Here is a 22,052-nt window from a genome sequence, read left to right as displayed (position 1 = left end):
TGATGTTCACTTAAGAGTGTTTCTATCTTCTCTTTCTGTTTTCACCACATGACTAAACTCTGATAGTGTTTTAAGGGGTCAACTTTGCCCTTTCTGGTATCTATTCAATCTTTCTTCCTGTATTCCATTTTAACCTCATTCATTGAATCTTTTTCTTGTTATTTTCTGGTCATAACCTCCAAGAAGTTGGCTAGGATTTTTAAATATTATTCCACCTTTAGAAAGAATCCTAATGTACATAGCTTTAATGTACTCTGTTTAATCTTAGCATGTTTATTTTAACAGCATCTAACTGCATGCATGTTTCCTGGAGTATTATAAAAGGAATAAAGTTAATTCTATCATTATAGGTTTCAACTCTGTTCTTTGCTGAGTTTTATAGTTTATAGGTACAATTCCTATAAGACCTTTTCTGTTCTCCTAACAGTCTCAATGAAGGTATTTATCAGATTATTTCAGATAGATTTTTATTCATCTAGTACTTCCCAAAGAGGAAAATTCAAAGGCAACTAAAATTGACTTCAAATTCCTCTACTAGTTATCAACCACAGTTGCGTGTTGGAAAAACTCCCAGGGAGTCTAAAACTTAGTGGCACCTGGGTTCCACTCCAGACTAACACACTCTGGAGTGTAGCCTGGGATCTATTTCTGAAGCTCTTTGAAAAAAAACTAGCACCCAGCCAGAATAGAGAAGTGTTGTTTCTATGGACATAAGTACAAAGAAAGAATGGTGATAAGCAAAATATGTTAAGGGTCAGCACTTTGGTTGGATTCCAACCCTACATCCTCAGAGGCGGGTGAGAGTCCTTTCTTTGGCCCAGTTCTGGATTTCTGCTTGTCCAAATATGAGATAAAAGATCAGACCAAACATGTTGACAGCAGCAGACAGGAAAAACACATTCCTCCATCCTGATTCAGAATCCTGAACACAAAAAAATACACAATGAGTTATTAATTATATAAATGTCTCTCCTAAGGATTATACAAGTCCTCTACTTTGCATATTGCAATGCTAATTACATGCACACAGATTAGGGGGCAAACATAGAATACACTTAGTATCCTGTTAGCCAAGAGGGGTCATGAAACTGTTGAGAACCAATGACTATAAAAAGCACATTGTTGTGGTAGCTATTTCCCCAAAAGAAAACAAATTAAGCAACATTGATGCTTCTCCAGAAATCTGGATTTCAATGATTATAAAAGTGAAGCCTTACAATTATGTCTAAACTGAAGAGTTAAGGTCTGTCCTTCTTGCTTTGTTTAGTTTTTAGCTATTGACTTCAATCAGTTCAGCTCCTTACGTGGGCCTCTCAATGCAGTGTGAGCTACACTTGACCTGTTTGATAAACTCTGTCAGGCCAATTCATTGTTGCCATTGTCATCATAGTGAATTCTTATAAATTACTCATAAATTAGCCCTGAATCTATGCCACCTAGCTGTACTAAAAACAAAACAAAGCTCTGCTTCTTGGGCTGACTGTCCACTTCTTCCATCCTCGCCTGAGTTTTCCATTACTGCCTTCCCTCTTGCTCACTAGACCACACCTGAAGGCTGAGAGCAAACCTCTCAACCCTAAAGTCATACAGCCATTCTCTTCTCCCCTCTGTCTACAGATTAATGTCTTTATTAATTAGGACCTAGGATATTAGTTTTCCCTTTAGTGATGTAAAAACTGTCTACAATTGATCCGATTTATGAACCCCTCCTATCTCCATCATTTACTAATTCTTGGCATGACTTATTTACTCTGTCACGATGAAAGCCTTTCTCTTGTCTCTTTGGTTGTGAGCTTAGTCTTTAATTGCTGAGCTATCTCTCCACCCCATCTCATTCTTTTTACCTCATGGAAGTCATAGAAAAACTGTTATTTGTACCCAAACAGCTCATTTTCACGAAATGAATAGCAATTCCCTTTGATGAACTCAGCTTTCACTTTTCTTTCCCTGGAAAGCATGGCATGCCACATTTTGATTTTCATGAATTGAGTGTTCAGATCCATGCTTGCTTCCCCTGGCCACCTGTACAGTCTTTGAGAGCACAGTGTATATTTTCAATGCCTAAAACAATACCTGCCACTTGCAGATGTTCAATAACATGCCCAACCTGACTGATGAGGAATCCGGTGGTAGTGGACGAGATGATTCCTGCTGTAAGACCAAATCCCCTTGAGATGCCCATGAGGAAACTTGCATATCTGTGGAGAAGACGATTTTATGTAGAAAACCATTTATAGCAGATGTTCAACTTTCATGAAACACATTTTTAATGGCAAAGCAACTTGGCCTATACTTTAGGTAACTTTTCGTTACCTAAAGACATCCAAAGAGATGTTTATTTACCAATTTTGAAATCATCCATCCACTGAATCAATAGCTAGAGTAACCAGAGAAGTAGTTTGTGTGGGAACTTTTTTTCACAACACTGTTCAGTGCAGAGGGCAGTTTGCATAACAGACAAGTATCAGTCTCTAACTCTGAAGCCAAACTGTACGCCTTCAGATCCTGCCTCTGCCAAAGGTCTCATACCCATGTACTTCAGTCTCCTCTCCCCTAATTAGGGGATCAGAATAGTATCTACCTAATGTATTTGTGATGCTGACACATATCGATTTCTGAGGATGTGTTAGCATGGGTCTGGTTCGTGGTGAATAGTCTATGTGTGGTAGCTGATAAAATAAACACTCTGGAAGTTTCCAAAACAGATGTCTGTGGCCTTTTACCCAAACACACAGTTTAATCTCTTACCAGGGAACTTGAAAAACTTTCTCTATCCAGAAATGAAACACATGGCCATGTGAACCATCATTTGTAGTTATGTTACTTCACCTTGATTTAGTTCTCATCAGCAACAGACAGGCTTTGCACATCGTTATTGACACAGATCTACCATCACTTAAGGGGTCTGATAAAGGCAATAGACAGGTAAAGCCCTTACCTGGGGGCAACGTCTAGGGTGTTGATGATGAACCCTGAGTCACAGAGATTGCTGGTCCCAGGAATGAGTATCAGCAAAACAATGGTTGCTATGTAACTGGAAGTCACAAAGGGCAGGGCCACAGCACAGAGGGATGGAAGGAGGAGCCCTGGAGGATGGAGACAGGTCAAGGGGTTTCTCAAAGCCCACACAGGAAGGGGAGTGGTTACTTGAATCCACACACCTATCCTTACCCAGGGATGAAAAGAGTTTTCGAACTGTGATTAAGCTGAGAAGATTCCTGGATAGAAGGAAATCTGCCATCTGACCTCCTAAAATTGTACAGCTTGAGGCAGCAATGAAAGGCAGGGAGGACAGAACCCCACTCTGAAAGAAGGAAATGTACACAGAACATCTCAGAGCAGTGCAGGGTGCCAGTGTTTATCTCACAGACCCATCTTAGCCTAACCTCTGATATTACGAGTTCTTTGAGGGAAACTAGCACCGTCGCCATACTGTCTTAGGTAAGAGAATCAATGCCCGAGAAAAGGGATATCATTTTCTGGGGAAAACTTCTAAACTAGTAAGGTGTAACAGAAAACCTTGGTGATTAAGAACCCAGATGCACAGCTGCTCCATGCAGTAGTCACAGTCGTCATGTAACCCAAGGCAAATTATCTCACCTCTGGATGTATCCCAGTTCTACTGTGAAATGGGAATCATGGCACTGCCTCTGTCACCACCATTGTGAAGGTGAAATGATTCTATACACTGAAATATAATGGACAGTGCAGGACTACAGTCATTATTGTCACAATCACAGTAGGGGAGTGTACTCACATCTCTGATGTTAACGTGGAGCACTGTACTGATGTACGTCGGTAAGTAGGTTATGATTATGGTGCAAAGCCAGAAATGACTGAAAAAACCCATGAAAATGGCCCACAGTGGCAGGCATCTGACCATTGCCTTTATGGGGATGGATCTTCTGGGAGAACTAGACTGAAAGAAAACATCAAATCAACATCGGCCATTAGGGTAGATTCCCCCTAGAAACAGTGCTCTGCAGACTTCTGCATGGTCCCTGGGTGGAAAGAAAGGGTGCAGTGTACCTGCTGAGCCATTGAGGATGTGATGTATTCCTTCTCTTTCACACTTATGCATGGGTGATGCATGGGGTCATCATAAATCATCGTGAACCACAGGACACAGCAGACACAGCCAATGCTACCTGGGAAGTAGGGATGTAGTTATACTTCAGGTCAATTCATATATTGGAAGAATAATGTTTTGTCTGAAATATCATAGCCTTCCTACCACATATACCAATTTGGGGTTAATCCACCATACAGACCCAAATTTCCCTTTTCTCTTTCCCACCCTATAAAACTCTTTCTATTGAACCTTTTTAGATGCCGGTTCTCAAATATAAACTTGCTTTTTGTCAGTGTCAGAATCTTGGAGATAATGTGAGCATGAATAAATCAGTAGAACCAAGGCTTAAGGATTCAGTGTTTATTTATAGCCATAGATGGTCTTAATCTATTAATTAATTGGCACACATGTCATTGTCTTGTTTTGCTTTGTCTGGTTGGAACTGAAGAAAAAGTAGTTGTGCATGCATGAAACCACTTGCCACGGCATCAGTCATTGTGGCACAGAAACATTTCTAATGTGTTTGTAAGAGGTTACTATTTGTATTCAAGCTATAAATCTTTTGTGGAGTCCAAGCAGGAGCAGCTTTTCCATGCTTGATTACCATGTGTGAAACAAAATGACTGGGATTTACACAGTTATTGAGAAAATTCTGCCTCCTCTGCCCATGACCTGCAGGGGCTAAAGGTGTGCACTATTGGCATCAGTTCAAACATTTTCTATGTTAAACGGTTTTGAGAATCGTTCTTTAGATCCCACCTCTATTACCTGATTAATCTGTTTTATTGGGAGCTAAATTTCAGATACTATGATTTCCAAAGCAATCTGGAAAACATTAAATAATGGATCCTTTGATTTAAGCATTTCACAGTTTAGTGAGACAAGGAACATCCTGAAAACATGTCCTGAAAAGGAAGTGCTGATAAGATCAGAGATGGGAGAATGAATGGACCTGATCAATAAGTTGCAGAAGGCTCCATGAAGGAAGGAACATCTGAATTGAGCTTTGCACAATTCACTTGATAGAGAACAGGCTAAAGGCATATTGGATAGATGTAACAATTATTACAAAATGTGTAGACACATTGAAGGTGTTCTCAATCGGCTTTGATGTCTAAACTGCACAGCGGCAGGAGACTTGGACAGGATGGCAGAGATGCTGGGAGGTGTGTGTGGCAGACAGGAAAGGCTTTGTAACTGATTTCTGAAAAGCTTCTCAGAAAGCTGTGGAAAGTGATCTCATCTATCCCATGCATGTGGATGTCCAAACCTCTGGGAAAGTGTGAGAGATCAAGATTCATGAACTATATACTAAGGAAACTACCAATCCTCAACCTTCTTCATCGTTTTCCATTTAACTAATGGCTGAGCGATGTCTATCTTAAAACAAGTTCCTGAAAAGTGGAAGTGTTATGAGTTAAGAGGCAGTGACTCACCAAAGATGTAGAAGATAAAGGGCCAGCCCAGTGCCTGTGAAATTAATCCCCCCACACAGAGGATGATGAAGGATCCAAATGCTGCTCCTAAAGGGAAGACAGGGGAGAAAACCTTATGGAGATAGTAGTGGCTAAAATGTGAACATTGTTCCCATGCTGATTTGTAATTATTGTGTGATGAGAGGATTTATTCCTGTTCACTAGACTCAACATCATGAGAAATAAAGAGCAATGTGTAAACAACACATTACCACTGTAACAGCAATGTGGCCAACTCTAACTTCTCAGCTTATCACAGAAACTCTCTGCAAGTATAGCTCACCATGGTGGAATGTGAAGCTGGGCTCCGAAATGTAAAGACTTACCAAAATTAGAGAGATACAGTTCCTATGTGCAAGGAGATTTTACTCTAATCGATGAAAGAATAATGAGCAAAATTTATTATCACAAATGTATTCCAACTGGATTACACTTGGACCTTGGGGTCTACAATGACAAGAGCAACAACCAGGCATGATTGCATGCCTTTGCAATCCCAGTGCTCAGGAGTCCCAGGAAAGAGGACTGACATGAATTTGAGGTCACTGTGGACTACATCCACAGTATCTAGCCAGCTATGGCTATCTAGTAAAACCTTGTCTCAAAGCTGAACAAGAATTACAGCTGTGCATTTTCCAGATTCACAGTAGAAAATGCTTTTTATATAGCAATATTACACATACTTAGTGTACACAAACACTTGCACATACACAAACTTCAGAAGGGTTTCATGAGTTCATAGTCACCTGCACAATGTGAATGGAGCTTATTCTATTCTATCTATTCTTTTCTATTTTATTCTATTCTATTCTAGCCTATCTATTCTAGCCTCTCTATTCTATTCTATTCTATTCTATTCTATTCTATTCTATTCTATTCTATTCTATTCTATTGTATCTACTGTATTCTATTCTATCCTATCCTGTTCTGTTCTGTTCCGTTCCGTTCCATTCCATTCTATTCTATCAATTATATTTTGTATTCTATTCTCTTCTATTATATCAATTCTATTCTATTTTCTCCTATCCTACCCTATCCCTTCTGATCATCTTCGTGTTTTAAATTCTAGATTTGCTCCCAACTGAATTGGTATCACAGCACAGTTCTATTCTTTTAGTTGAGACGTGACTTTAGAATGTAAAGGCAATAATAAAATTATAATGTACAATGAGAACAGATGAAATTAAATTAGCTGCAATGAGAAGACTAGACAATTGTATGAAGAAGGCAGCACATATCTGTGGTTTTAACAAAACCAGGGATATAGAATCTTTTAAAGCTATGAACCTGTGAGCTGAGAGCCTAGGGAAGTGACAACAGCTGTGGATAGCTCACGATACCAGAGGGAGTTGAATGATCAGCATGTTGTAACAAAATGCCTGAACATCTCCCAATATGATAAGGATGTGAGTCTTTGTTTTATAGTTGTAAGGGGGCACATGGAAGATACTCAAGCTGATGGGTAAAACTGCCTTAGCAGTACAAAATAAATAAATAAATAAATAAAAGCATTGATGGAAAGAGGAAAGCCAGCCAGAGAAGAAAGACTAGCTGGGAGCATTTGGAGATAGAGAAAACCATGACAGTGGCTGTAGAGAATCAACCAGGTGGGTTTCTGTGAGGGAACAGACTGCAGACAGAGTCTCAAGAAACTGTAATTGTCTATAATATAAGCTGAGTTCAAACTCAGAATCCTCCTGCCTCTGCCTCTGTAGTATTAGGAAGACAGGCAATAGCCACTATGACCGATTCCATTTCTACCTTTCATAAAGCTCAGCATGTTTTCCCATCAGGCCTTAGCTTTTGACTGACATAGGTCACAATGCTCAGCCGTACTCCTGAGCCTGAGGCTTTACAGCACAGATACATGTTTCTTCTTTGTTATGTAATTGTCTCATATTGCTCTATTTTTTCTTAGTCATTGAAATCATCTGAGTCACAGAAAAACAGAGCAAATCACAACCCACTGAGGCACGTATGCATCCTCACCTGAGCCTGCAATGCTGGTGAGCTTGCTCCGTTCAAGTGGCGGAGCCCACTTCGCCCAAATTGTGAACTGCCCGGTCCATGACATCCCCTGCAACAGAAGTCATTGAGATCTTTGCTGTTTTGCCGGTGTTGAGAATCTGTATCCTATTCAGTCTGAGAAAATGTTTAGATACCTGTGCCATCCCCTGGACTGTGCGGATGACGATGACCAAAATTACCCCAAAGTCAGCAGCCAGTGGAGTAAATAGCGTGAGAAGGGATGAGATGAGCAACCCAGCACCCAGGATCTGCTTTGCTCCAAATATCCCCGCTAAGTATCCACTTGGAATTAACGTCAGTATGATTCCGTAGCTGATGGAGCTAAAGATGATGCCCTGGGTCTCTGTGCTCCACTGATAAACAGCAGCCTGCAAACAAAGAAAGGTTTGGGGTATGTAGTAGTTAGTGGGGGCATCCTCTTTGCTAAGAAGTCCTGATTTGAAAGTCTATTGTATACCCAAAGTTGTTCTATATTCAAGAGATTCCAATTATAATTCTATTATAAATACTTAGTTTGATTTAGTTTTTCCAAAATTTTTACCTAACCTATTTGTTTGCTTGTTTGTTTTTACAAATAACCAACTCCATCCCTAATTTGTTTCCTTTAATGGGAGAGAAAAATTTAAATGTAAGAAATAAAGAAAAGAGATAAAAATACATGACTATGGAGTTAGAGAGATGTCTTGGCTGTTAAGGGTAGCTGCTGCTCTTGCAGAGGACTCAGGTTTGGGTACCAGAACCCACGTGATGGTTCACAACTGTCTGTGACTTTAGCTTCAGTGCAACTGATATCCTTTTGGTTTCTGAGAATATATGTGGAGAACACATATATGGAAGACATTCATACATAGAAAAACTAATAAATCTTTTTTTGACTAGATGAGAGTCTGAGAACAGCAGCAAGTCTCAGCAGGATGGCTTCCATGTTAAAGAACTTCTTTGAAAACTTGAATGCTGCTGACTCTCACTGAATAAAGTGAAGACAACTTTTCTGATTTCTTATCAAAATTAACCCCTGACTGAAAAATAAAAGCCACATTTTGTTGTTATCTATGGTCTAAGAAGATATACATTATAAATGAATAACTCAGAGTTGGGGATTTAGCTCAGTGGTAGAGCGCTTGCCTAGCAAGCGCAAGGCCCTGGGTTCGGTCCCCAGCTCCGAAAAAAAAAAGAAAAAAGAAAAAAGAAATGAATAACTCAGTACTTTAATAGTCTCTAGATATCTCAATCTGGAATCGTATTATATATTAGATCACCAAAGGATGTAAAACAAAAATACTTTATTAACTTAAGAAGACTTTTAGCAGCCAGGCATTGGAGGAACATGCCACTAAGCCCAGCATGAGGTGGGCAGAGGGAAGCTAATTTCTATGAGCCAGTCTGGTCTACATAACAAATATAGAACAGCCAGGGCTATGTAGAGGGTCCCTGTCTCAACTATAAACAAAGAAAAAAGACTATTATAACTCAGAGTATATGATTCATGTTAGAATTAACATTTGAGGGTGGACATAAATAGAACAGAAAACTTGAGGAAGGAAACAGTTGAGAAAGATCCAAGAGAGGAAATGATTTTGAGGCATCTTTTGAAAACACACTTGGGATTTGTGTGAAGAAAGCAAGTTAGACACATTCCCATTGGATAAAAAGCTCATTTAGACTTGCAGCATCTGATATATAAACTGCTCCCATACTGACAGTGACAGTGCCTGGCTCTGAGTAGAAAATTTCCTCAGCCATTGATGGATAAGAGTGTGCTAAGGAAGAAGACTAGGCTCTAGTGGGATGCAGCACGTCCAGACACAAGTCAATTAACTTGAAGGTGCCTTGAGTTCCCGAGCAAGGGAGTGTGAATGAGTAAATGAGTTATAACACATCCCTAACTCATGGACTGTGTAATAGATGACAGGTTAAAGGATGCTTACAAAAATAGGGTATCTCTATGACTCTTATACAAATATGTAATAAACCCATGATAAAGGTACTAGTTAGCTCACTGATTAGTGGGGGAGCTGGTAAACATTGTAGTTTATAAAAGAAAGAATGAAAAGGACCACACATATATAAGCTGGACAGAAATGCTGGGATGGAATTTAAATAGATGACGGACTGCCTTATTCAGTCACAGTCGGGAGCGGCTGACTGGAGAAGAATGGAGATGGATTCTCCACAGGACTAGAATCATATGCATTTCTAGTCATCCTATAGAATTTGCCGAGCTATAAATAGCTTAAAAATTTTGAAAGCTGCAGGGACTCAAATAGAATCAGTCAACCCAGAAGGGTTCCTTAGACAGTAACTAGTTTTTCTCTGAAGAAACTCAAGTAGTTTATTAGTCCTATTTTTAAATCTTTCTTTCATCTTTCTTACAACTTCTCTGCAATGCTACTTCAGTGAAAGATTATTATCACAGACTCAAGCAATGGCTCAAAAATCACTTCAGTTCTTTTCAGTTTACAGTTGAATTCTATAACCTGCAGAGTCAAGACTGAAGCTTCCCCCTCTCCTGTTCTTGCCTGTTATTTTCTGTCAGCACAGAGCCCTCTCTCCATCATACTCACCCGGGTGCTAAAGTCCTTGATGCCTCTGCTCCGGTTACTGAGGAGATTCATCACGGGCCCCTCAGCGGATGCATTAGCTGGGTCCTGATGCTGTGTGCTGTTCACCATGGCAATGATGGCAATGCTCAGACTCACACGCTGCGTTATCATGGTGAAGTTGGAGAAGTGCATGACGAGAGCCAACGCATAGCGTAAAGAGCAGAAACCTGACCCTAGGCAGGACACAGAGCTACACAATGAACACCGGAAGGAAACTGCTGACTCCATTTCTGCCACGGTTAAATATGAAAGAACTCCAGGTGATGACAGCGATCAATATTACTATTTTTTTTTTGTTTCCTTTCGTGCTTTTTCTTTCCTTTTCAAACTGGAGATTGAATCCAGACTTTGCATGTGCTTACCAGGCAAGCAGCCTACCACTGAGTTGATCTCCAGCCCCTTTTAGAATGCATTTGAGACTGGTTAAGTTGCTCAGAGTGCAACTTGCCATCTCTCCTACCTCGGCCTTCCATGACAACGAAACTATAAACCAGTTGTCATCGGGGCAAGCTAATCCTGATGCCCCCCTTTTACCAACATGTTTCTTCCAAACATTGTTGCCATATGAGTTTGGAATCTTGCAAATATTCTTTAAATGTGTGGGGACAGACAGTAAGGAAAGGAAAAACCTTAATGCAAGGATTTTGTGCAATATTGCTCTAAAATAAGAGACTGAGAAGACAATGGCAGAGTCGACCATGACTGGCACCCTTCTACATTGCAAGGAAACAGTCCATCTCATTTTGCACATTTCATTTCTCACATCGCTTGTGAGATTTTACATGGTAGTTGCCTTTCGGAGACAGCACTTCCATGTCTGAGGATTCTCCTTTGAACTGTCAGAGAAATAACACTCCTTTTCCATTCTGAACTCTCTCCCGGATTATGCTGATTTTCTTCTCCTTCTTTTCATTTTGTGGCTCAAACTAGTCTGGAACTCTTAGGCTCAACTGATGCTTCCAGCTCTGCCTTGTGAACATCTGGGACTGCAGGTGTTCACCATCACACCCAGCTGAGAGCTGATACTTCACAGACTATGATACTTCACTGATTCCTCCTTCCCCATGTATTATTACACCCTGCTCCATGGTTTTTCAGTCTTTCAAGCAAATATAGAGAAACACTTTCGATAAATGTGTAGGTAAAATGATACGAAATAGTATTCAATAGAGTTGTAATACAAATGTATGTGTTTATGTATTTGTCATATTTTTCAATATGTATATGTATGTATAATGTGTGTACTGATATTCTATATCTTTTCCCAATGAAATAAAGCAATGGGTTGGTATGAGAAGGATTTCATGTGACTGATGGGTTAGGCTTTTTCTCGTGCATATTTGGAACTGTGACTTGTAGGACATAAACAGGATCTGTGAAGAAACAAAAATAAATGGAAGAAATCTCCAAGTAACCCCAAGAGTAGAACAAGTTGCCTGCAAATGAATTATTTTGATATCAATTTAAGCTGCCAAGCTCAGAGGAGGAAGTGGCCAGACATTTGGCAAATGTGTTCCACAGGGATCTGTAAATCAGCTAAGTTGGCTGTTTGCTTTTAAATCACTTGTTCAAAACTCATTGCATTCCTAGGATACAGGATTTATTGATCATTTGGTTCAATTTCTGCAAGATTAATCAATGGCATTTCCTAACAGTAAAAAGCAAGAGACATCTTGGGATTGAGGTTGGGTCTGATGTTAAACTAAGAGCATCCAGTGAAACAATATAAAGAAAAGGCGAGGAAAGCCATCATGGGTGAAGTGGCTGAAGCCAAGCATTGAGTTTTCTATAACTACCTGCAAACAAGGACAGTCCCTTACCTTTCCTGGTAGTAGGCTTCTCATCCATTTTGTTTCTCTGGTGAATGATGTGTACTTTATGGTGGAGTTTCCCTCTGCCCCAAATCACTTTCACCACGACAGGCTTTGACCTATGAGAACATCATACAAGAATGACACACAGCTACCTCTTGCCCATGCCGCCCCTAGGGATCAGGAAGAGGTGAGCATTTGCTGTTGATTTGTTTGTTCTTTATGACTCCCACATTCTGGCTCTTCTACATTCTGACTATGCTTTCAGTGGACTGTGTTTTTAGGAGGAACTCTAACTATAAATCCTTAGAGCAAATTCTCGAACCATCCAGTGGTGCTATGAAACTAAAAGAAGGAAGCTGCAAAGACTTTATCAAACCATAGAGAACCATTCAATGCTTAGAGTAGACCAAAAAATAGAACAGTCAAGCCCAAGAGCTGAAGAAGATGGTTTCAGAGCAGCCTTTACTCTCATCCTGACCATTTTTCTGATCCCTTTGGACATGCACGGTGTTCTGTAGCATCTTCTTTACCTCATGTGCTGTGATGCTCAGTGTTAATGGTCAACTTGGTAGGAACTAGAATCACCTGGGAGGCAGGCCTATGGGTTCCTTGTATGTGAGTAAATTGAGTATGTTCATTGAAAAGAAAAGGTTCAGTCAGTATGGGTAGCACCATTCCCTAGCAGGGGACCCTAAACTTCCTAAAAGTGGAAAAAGTGTAGAACATGCATTAGTCACTTCTTCTGACTGAGGACAGACATAATATGAGCAGCTGATTCAAACTCCTGAAGCCTTGATTTCCCTTCTGTGATTAGAATATGCTTTACTACTCATAAAATGAGCATTATATTGAGCTGAAAATATCTTTAAAAATTTATAAAATTATATGGAATGGAGGGTTTCTGCTGTAACCATAAATTAATTTAGCTACTTTAAAAAGCAAATAAAAATTATGGCTCCAAATATGGACAGGTTTAATTCAGTATTTGCATCTCTTTGGGGGAGATATATACATTTGCTTCTTTTAGAGAAGAATATACCTTCTAAGAATCTGATAAATTATATCCATCTTAGACTGTATCTTCGAAAACTGTTAGAAAACACTTGTATCATGTGTATATTTCATAAATTCAGGATCTTATACTTCCTGAACCCAAATTTAAAGAGATATTCTCACCCTCCTAAATGACTTTAGAACACAAGATCATCATGGAAGATATAAATAATTTTATCCAAAACTATCTATTGTAATGTGTGCATATGTGAAGGTACAGGTGGAGGCCAGAGGTCAGACTCACATGTCATTTTTCTAGAACTGTCCATCTTGTTTTTTGAACTAGTGTGTGTCACCAGGACCTGGGTTTGCATATTGGGCCAGATCAGCTGCTCAGGAAGCCTCAGGGGCCTTCCTGTCCCTACCTCCCTACCTCTAGGAGAACAAACACATGTCACCAAACTTTTTATTTTGTTTGTAGGTGCAAACACTTTACTAGTAGAGCTATCTCCCCAGCCAACCATGTCCTTAAAGAAAGGTTAATACATAGGAGTCAAATTAATTAATAAATAACTATTATATATATGTGAGATATATTGGTTTTTTGTTTCTGTTTGTTTGTTTGTTTGTTTTTTCAAGACAGGGTCAGTGGACCAGGCTGACCTTGAACTTCTGATCCTCCTATTTCAGCCTGGTGCTAATTGAAATTGTATTGTATCACAATGAGCCCACATGTAGGCTCAACTGCTATGAGAACAGATGAGCATCAGAGCAGATGTTGGCTGGTAGCTCTGACCTGAAAGGCTTCCAAGTGTAACTCTCATCTGGATGAGGCAAAAGACACAGGTCTTCTATTCCAAGTACACACTTGATTGGTAAGAAAATGTGTGCAGAAGACTGGACAGTTGTTTCATCCTTACAGTTCACAGAGTCAGTGCCCAGTCACCCAAAGGCCAGACTAGTTGTTTTTCTATTTATTAATACAGCCTCATTTTTTTCCTTAACATTTTAAACCTAAGTTTAAAAAATAATAACTAGCTTCATTTTGAAATATTCTAAGTTCTAATCATTTATTCCCAAAGGAAATTTGATAATAAAAGTATAAGTTGAACATTGATTTGAATATTAAAGAAAAACCCCTCAATTATCTCTTGCTTTTGTTCTGTTAGTGGAACTGTATTCTGCTTACTCTGTTTTAGTCTCATGCAAAGGAATGAATGATCTTAACAGCCTCTTGTTTCTCCCAAGGATTGGCCCTAGTACCTCATGTGTGCCAATCAAACACTTTGCCTCTGAGTCACATTCCACTATCACTGCTCAGAGAGGGGTATAGAGGTGTGAAAGTGTGTGTGTGTGTGTGTGTGTGTGTGTGTGTGTGTGTGTGTGTGTGTGGTATCCAGGGGAGTGTCACACAGCTTCTACTGTGCTCAAATATTTGAATTCTGTTTTATTAGCCTTCCGCTGTTTTGTTGTTGATGGCTTCTCTTTTTCATAAAACAAGTATAAAAATTGGTCATTCCAAACTTTAGTCTCCCCATAACATGATAATGAAAACCATGCTTCAAAACAGTCACCAGAGCTCATGAAATTACAAGCCACTGGTGTCACTGATGAAGACAGTAAAGTCATTCTGAGTCTAACTGTAAAACATTGAGACCATGGAAAATTTCAAGGACCTTTTCATTCAAGCAATGATAGTGAATCCTAGTGTCAAAGTTGCAAATAGACCTACAATCATAGGGGACAGTATAGGTTGTATCAGAGGAAAAGGGAATATAGATATTATGGTTATACATAAGGCACACATGGGTTTTATTTGAGGGGAATGGTGATATAGACAGAGTTGCATAAGGGGCTTTACCCTATCCTTAGTCTAGAACTCATTACTTTGTTACAATAATATTTCTAATGCTTTTTAATTTTCCCCAACAACCTGCTTATCTTGCATAATTTTGTTAGCCCAGTCTCCTGATTTACTCAAAGCAAATGTTGCATATTGTTCAAATATCAGGAGCCAGAAGTTTAGAGCCTGAATTCCCACTCTCCAAACCATAGCAAGTTTCATAAACTCTTAGAGCCTTAATTGTTTCAAAGGGAAAGAGAGGACAATATTGCTTCATAGGACTGTTTGCATGAAAACAGAAGTATGTGGTATGCTGCTCCAAGGAGTTCTACATTGTCAAATGTCACTGACATTAACAACATCAGTGACAGCCACTATGTCCCCACTCACTCCATGTTAGACCATCTCAGATCCATGAGCAAATGAAGACATATAGCAAATAAAAATATTTTGATAAAATGTTTGTTTTTAAATTTTTTAAAGTGACTTATTCTGCCTTGGATAGGAAAGTGCTCATCTTGCCACAGACTGCAAAGAGGAAAAAAAGTAGACAACTCATTAGCTCTCTACTTTTCTGAGGGACTGAGGTCACTCAACCAATGTATTTATAAGTTAAATCATGGTTTTAAAAAAGAATGTTCAAAGACAAGAAGTAGAAACTTCTAGACAGAGTTATGCCAAAAAGCCAAGCACACTTCAACTATAGTGCTAGCCACAGGGGGCTTACAACTCTGGTGTAGCCTCCCTCAGTTCCACCTACCAGTTACGATTCCCTCTGGGTAGGATAAGAGAGAGATCGATCCTCACTAAATCCTGTCCACTATGGCTACACTCGTAACAGACATGTACCATGGTCTCCCTGGGAACCTCTTAACTGCACAAAGGCAGCAAACCTTCCAGAAACATTCAGCTGCCTTGATTTCCAGCTTACTCAGGTTCTTGCTGGTCTCGTCTTAAGAGGCAAGATTGGGTATATTGAAACCAGAAAAGACTTATTAAACACAGTCCCAAAGCTAAACCTTGTCAGTTCTGGTTCAGTGTTTCATCCTGCAGTCAAAGCCAATTGTACACATTTACATACCACAGCCAATACTCACAGGTTCCTCTGGCTAGTGACCACGATCCACAATGGCCCTTGACACCAGTGGCCACTCAAACCTTAGCGTCTTGATTGGATAATTATTTTGTAGGAAAGCTTCTTCTTCTCCAGAACCAGACACCATTCCCAAACGGAGGTCCTCAGGCAGCAGTTGGTGTGTTTTTGAGTTCTCTTAACGTTACTTCCACCCTTGAATGCATCTCTGATAGCTTCGTAATTAACATCCTATTTAAAAGAAGAAAACCACTTACCTTCACCATTAAACTAGTATTTGAAGGACTAGACTAGAAAGCTAGCTTGACAAAAGGCGTTCCTGTGTCTTCCTCCCTTCACAGGGAAACGTAATGAATCACGTGGGAACAGGACTCCGCCAAGTTTGACCCTATGCTTCGGGACAGAGTCTGCATTTGGCTTGGCTGCTTAATTTTTAACTTCACTTTCAAGTTCTCACCGACCTAGTGAGTATCTCAACGATGTCACTATGTTTTTCTGCTTTGAACTATGCACACAGCCATTCGGTCAACAAACCTCTTCACTGAAAGTGGAAAGTGGTGTGGGATGGGAGCAGGAGCGGTACTCCTTAGCTTGAATTTCTGAGATCATCCCCACCTTTGCTCCTAGTGCTTTCTTCGTCTGCAGATACAGCACCCCTTCAGTTAAAACTCGCCTCTACATTAAGAAAAATGGGTTGGAATGGGCACAATGACCAGTGATTGATGGGACAAATGAGATGACATCGATCTGCTAACAGGAAGATGGCCTTAATGAGTTGGTCCTGCGGAGGGATTCAGTGAATCAGTTAGACTGTCCTCCATCCTCTGGTGCTCACAGTGAACTGATGTGAACTGTGACTCTGAGAATTCCCCTGTTCCCGACCTTAATTTTCTCTGTATCCTCCTGATGTGCGTTTGCTTGGCTCCTGACTCTTGGGTTTGTTTTGTGACTTTTAGGTTTTGGAATATGGATGGTGTAGATCTTTCTAGTTAGTCTCTTGGCCTTCCTAAAACAAGGTGAAGACCTGCCTTCTCTGCATTTCAGCGGGGGCTCAGCCTCTGACCCCAGTCCTATCGTCGTGGGCCCCCAAAGAGCTGCACAGCCCCTTAACCAGTCTGACTGATCTCTACTCATTTTATTTTTTTCTTTATTTAAAAAAATCTAAACTATATTAATTTTCTCATTTTTATTTATGTGTCTGTGTTTGTGTGGATGTATGGCATGTGTGTGGGTACTTAAGGAACCCTGAAAACCACACTGGAGCTGGAGTTATAGGAACCTGTGACTCCCCACTTATGAGGGTTCAGGAAACTAACCTCAGTACTCCAGAATAGTGTATGTTTTTAACCGCTGAGCTATCTACTGTGTGGAGACATTAACAAAGATCTGCTCACTCAGATTGGAAATAAATAACAGACCAAAGTAAGGATACCCATCAAAGTCCAAAATGGTAAACTCTTGAGTTTTATTTCGGTTACTTACAGGAGTAGAGGTGAGAGGGTTGCTTATAAGAACTGCAACTCCAAAAGCCAAGCCAAGTGTGAGTGAGAGCTCACAGAATTCAGAAACCTAGAGTGTACTGCCCAGGTATCTCAGCTTCCCTGAACTTCTTTTAGGCTTGACTCTCTCTATACTTTTATACTTGGACTGGATGGGACCTAATGTGTTTGGTAAATTTCAGAGATTTCCTGAAGCCTTTGGATTGTTTAAGGAGGCTAAGGAGGCTCCCTGCAGTATGTAAGGTTTTACCTCTCTTTGAGCATCCTATGTCTTAAGGAACTTTTCTCAAGATATTCATCTGGCATAACATTGCCATACAACACCACTTCTTCAGCTTCCATAATTTTCTATTAGCACTATAATACTATTATAGTTCTATGAGTACTATAATCAGTAGCAAACCTGGAGTGTTTAAAGCAATATATACTTATTCTCACAGTTCTAGAAGACATTAGTCCAAAATGTGTTTCACTGGACCAAAGCCAAAGTGTCTGATGGATTGAATTTCCTCCAGAGGCACACTGTGGTAGTTTACAGAAGCCTGAATAGAATCAGACAGTAATTTCTCAGTAAACAGTAGCTTATGGATAAATGAATTCTTGAGTTACACACATAAGTGATAAAAGTCAAGGATTTTGGAACTGGTTCAAACTCCTTACCTGCACTGTGATTTTTAAATAACATCTCACTGATAAGTAAACTCAGTACAGTGAACATTCAGACCATTTAGATTTTGAGAGGCTGAGGCAGGATGGTTATAAGTGCATTGAGCTACATAATAAAACCTAGGAATATAGTTCAGTAGTAGACTGCTTTTCTAGCTTGCAAGATACCTCCAGTTTAGTCACCAGTACTAGAAAAAAATTGAATATCTTATATCTGTAACATTCATAAACACCAAGAATAATAGAACAGAAGAGTTGAAGTCTTAAAAATGTAGGATTTTCTAGATTGTTAACAACTATCGCCAATTAAGGCAGTTTAACAGCAGTACTTTTAAATTCTTTTTAAGTTTGGCATTTTCCACACATGATGCTTCTTTTCCGAGAATGTCAATTTGTTTGATTTAATGCCTGGCTCATGATCTACAGAGCTCAAAGTCCACTGAGTGAGGCTGTACACAGACAGACACCTAGGATGAAGGGTAATGAACGCAAGCCGCGCAATCTTGCACAAGGTAGAAAGAAAGAGCAAACAAGGACTTCTGCCAACACTGAAGTGTCAGAGGAAGGCTTCTCAGAGGAGGTGGAACTGTGGCTGGTTTCAGAGGCTGCATGAATAAATACACCGTGGGGGAAAGACTGTCCATGTTTCCCCATGATTGAGGATTACAGTAAAACCATCAAGGGAATTTGGTAAGCTAACTCAAAACATGATAATTCTTTTTTTAAGAAATCAACTGCTTTTTCTAGAAATAGAATTTCCAGAATAAAAATAGAAGAACACTGTAAGGTTTCCTGCAACAAAAACAATAAAATTTCCAAGACTTACTTAAACAAGAACAGTATGACTCAAAAGGAAAAAAAAACAATAAATTGTTAAAGGACATAAGACAAGCACTGTGTAAGTAGAACTGTGGCAGTTTGCATGATCAATGTCCACTGTATGATGAGAGATTTGAAAATTTGGTCTCCAGTTTGGTGTTGCTGTTTGAGGAGGCTTAGAAAGTATGGCCTTATTGGAGGAAGTGTGTCACTGGGGGCCAGATTTGACTGTCCAAATCTTGTGTCATTTCTAGTGAGCTCTCTGTTGTGTGCCTGAGTTTGAGATGTGGGCTCTCAGCTCTTAGCATTCAACTCTATCGAGGCTTATCTGCAGCCTGCTGCCATGCTGTCCCCATCATTATAGACTCTAATCCTCAGAAACTGTAGGAACACATAAACTATTTCTTCTATATTTGCACTGGCTGTGTGTTTTATCACAGCATAGAAAAGTAGCTAAGGCAGGATTCAAATACTGTATTCTTAGACAGAAAAACTTAATATTACAAAATATTAAGCCTCCCTACATGAATAAAGCACCGAATACACAATCCAGTGGCTTCAGGAGTAAAAGGAAGAAAAGCAGATGGATATGATAGAGATAGGATAACCTAATGTTCCCCAAAGAGACAGAATGAGTGGCACATGCACATGTAAGAGAGACACTGTGAGGGCCTCACGGCAACAAAGGAGGGAGGAGCCACTTTTATCATGTGGATTTGATGCTTTCACATACATAAAGATAGTGTGGTGGTTTTTGTTTTGTTTTAAGTCTTGTTTGCTATGTAGCTCTTGGCTTTTCCAGTGTGGTGCAGGCCAGATCACAGGAATGGAAGCTTCATCCAAAGTTCTTGTGGCCTAAACTCTTAGAAACAATTAGTGCTTTCTTGCTAAAAGAACTCCCCTGAAATATTTTTGTGAATTTGAGGTGGTTGTTTTGGTGATTTCTCAAAGCCTCAGATCTTAGCCTATAGTTATGTCAATTCATTCCCCCCATCTGATAGTTGGTAATCAAGTAACAAATAAATTTCCTCACTCACAGAGAGAAATGCCTCATGGGAGCCTCTGTAATGTTTTCCTTTGCTTTGTTCTCATCCTTACTTGTGTGAAGTTTTCCTTGTTCAGATGCAAGGACTAGCTCTCAGTCATGGTTATACTTCAGTTTGAGATGTGCTTAATTGGGTCTACAAAGCATTGTTACAGAATTAATAAGCCTTCCCACTGAGAAATCACTCCAGTCACAGATTAATGAAGAAAGCTCTTTAAGAACGCATGCAACTGGTTTTAGCTAATGCACAAAAAGGAGCCAGGTTCAAACTGAAAATTGTACAGCTTATATAGACCTTGGACTTATACACTCCACATACACTGTCATCCTTAAATCTCCCTGTGGTCTTGGTCCCAGGTTATTCTTTGAGCAATTTAAACAGATACAGGAGACCAAAAGCCTGGTACTTGAACAGAAATGAGATTTACACAACAAAGATATTGCTAGGGTAATTTCTGAACTATACCAGTCTTGTTCTTTTCTGCATAGCTGTTACCCAGATCCACCTTGCCCACTTGGCAGAGTTATGCTTCTTGTGATAAGAGCACAGGAGACTTAATAGTAGACAGTACTTGATGGTTCTGCATACTTGAGGTGCCCACTAAAAGGCATTTCTTTGATATGAGGGAGGGTCTAGTGGCTGGTTGTAAGTCAGGCCTTTCTCCTTTTGTTAAAGGGAATAGAGCCTAACCAACAGGCCAATCTTGATGAACAAACATTAGCAGAAAAGTTTTCTCAACAACCTCAGCAACAACCCTAAACTTCAGGGATGACATAAGATTTTCTTTCCTGTAGTTAGTTTCTAATAGGCCTGGTTAGTGCCCTGCTTGTCCCCCAGTTGCATCGGAGGCAGCGTCCAGTAGCTAAATTCCACTTTATGTAACTTAATATATCCTAAGTGGGTTTACTGGTAAGTCTTTCATAGCATCAATTCTACTTCAAGTTTATCCTGCATCATTCGTCCTGGTTGGAGCTTTTAAACTACAGCTCTAGTTTAAAATTCTGTGTCGCAAGCAACTGAGAAAAAAAAAGTCAACATCCTTGATCATCAGGGAAATGCACATCGAAGAACTTCTTTGAGGTTTCCTCTGATACCAGGCATAATGACAAAGATCAGTAAAGCAAATGACAGCACAAACTGACAAGGATGTACAGTGGGGGAACTTACTGCTTGTGGGAGTATAGACTGGACAGGCCTTATAGAAGAAGTCGTACTGGTCATTTACTAGTTTATTATGGTTTTAATGAAAAAATCAGACATTTTTATTTTTACATACCTTTATTCACAGATACAACAGAGCTAGCAAAAATGCTGCATGCTGAGTCCAGTCCTGAATAGCCATTATGGCTAGACCTATAGAAGCATTATGGCTAATATTACCATGAGCCCAAAGAGAGGAGGAGGCATGGTTACTCCAGTCTCCAAATGTCCCCAGTGGAAACCTTCAAGCTTTGCTGTACACAGCTTCCAGATTTGAAGTGGGAGCAGGGCGAGTCAAAGAGCTGGCTGGCTGGACTTTCATAGTGCAGGTTTCTTCCTCCTCAAGCACGATCCTTCCTTAACACAGGTGTGGGGAATCCTGTAACCTTTTGTTTACGTGAGTGTCCATAGTTTAGCCTGATGGAATGACTAGCCCTGTGTTAGAGCCTCTGTCTTAAATTATTTAAAAATCTCCTTGAAATTGAACACAGTGTTCTACATATCCATGGTCAGTTTGTGTGTCTGCAGGTGGACGACTTGAAAACCTTAATAAGTACTGTTCTTATAACAATATCCAATTGCAGAATAAGGTTAAGCTTCTAATTTTTCCTCAGGTTGATTCCATCTGAAATGAATTAAACCCAGGCAGCTGGTCACACCTGAGAAGGGTTTTCTTCATTGGATAATTTGGGATGGGAAGACATACCCTAAACCTTGGTCAAACTTTCTGGTGGCTCTCTCTGGTGTCAGACCCTCTCCCCACTGGCTTAAAACTTGTGCCCCCTCTTGTTGGGGACCGAAATCTTTTGGCTCTGCCAGGTTGACCAAAGAAACCACCCAAACATTCCACCTGTCCTATCCCACTCTGGGAGAAGAAACACTAGCTTGTTTTGTTACTTGA

General features: G+C 39.9%; 1 protein-coding gene across 2 annotated transcripts; it reads right to left on the bottom strand.

The window, feature by feature from the left end:
* Positions 1-551: 551 nt before the first annotated feature.
* On the bottom strand, positions 552-12,026 carry Slc17a2 (solute carrier family 17 member 2). 2 transcript variants are annotated; one of them, XM_032884774.1, is made up of 11 exons: positions 11,999-12,026; positions 10,140-10,351; positions 7,710-7,943; positions 7,537-7,624; positions 5,509-5,595; positions 4,030-4,148; positions 3,758-3,919; positions 3,172-3,304; positions 2,939-3,086; positions 2,108-2,198; positions 552-922 (listed from the first exon to the last, which is right to left on the bottom strand). In XM_032884774.1, the coding sequence occupies exons 1-11, from the start codon at positions 12,024-12,026 to the stop codon at positions 788-790; spliced, it is 1,437 nt and encodes a 478-aa protein (XP_032740665.1). In that variant the 3' UTR covers positions 552-787. The 2 variants fall into 2 exon arrangements, with proteins under 2 accessions (XP_032740665.1, XP_032740666.1); XM_032884775.1 differs by lacking the exon at positions 2,939-3,086 and having other exon boundaries at positions 804-922.
* Between the last annotated feature and the right edge of the window lie 10,026 nt (positions 12,027-22,052).

The sequence above is a fragment of the Rattus rattus genome, chromosome 14 (assembly GCF_011064425.1).
Source record: "Rattus rattus isolate New Zealand chromosome 14, Rrattus_CSIRO_v1, whole genome shotgun sequence".
NCBI classification, from domain to species: domain Eukaryota; kingdom Metazoa; phylum Chordata; class Mammalia; order Rodentia; family Muridae; genus Rattus; species Rattus rattus.
Note: the sequence above shows the minus strand (reverse complement) of the source record. Positions and strands in the feature narration are given on the sequence as shown.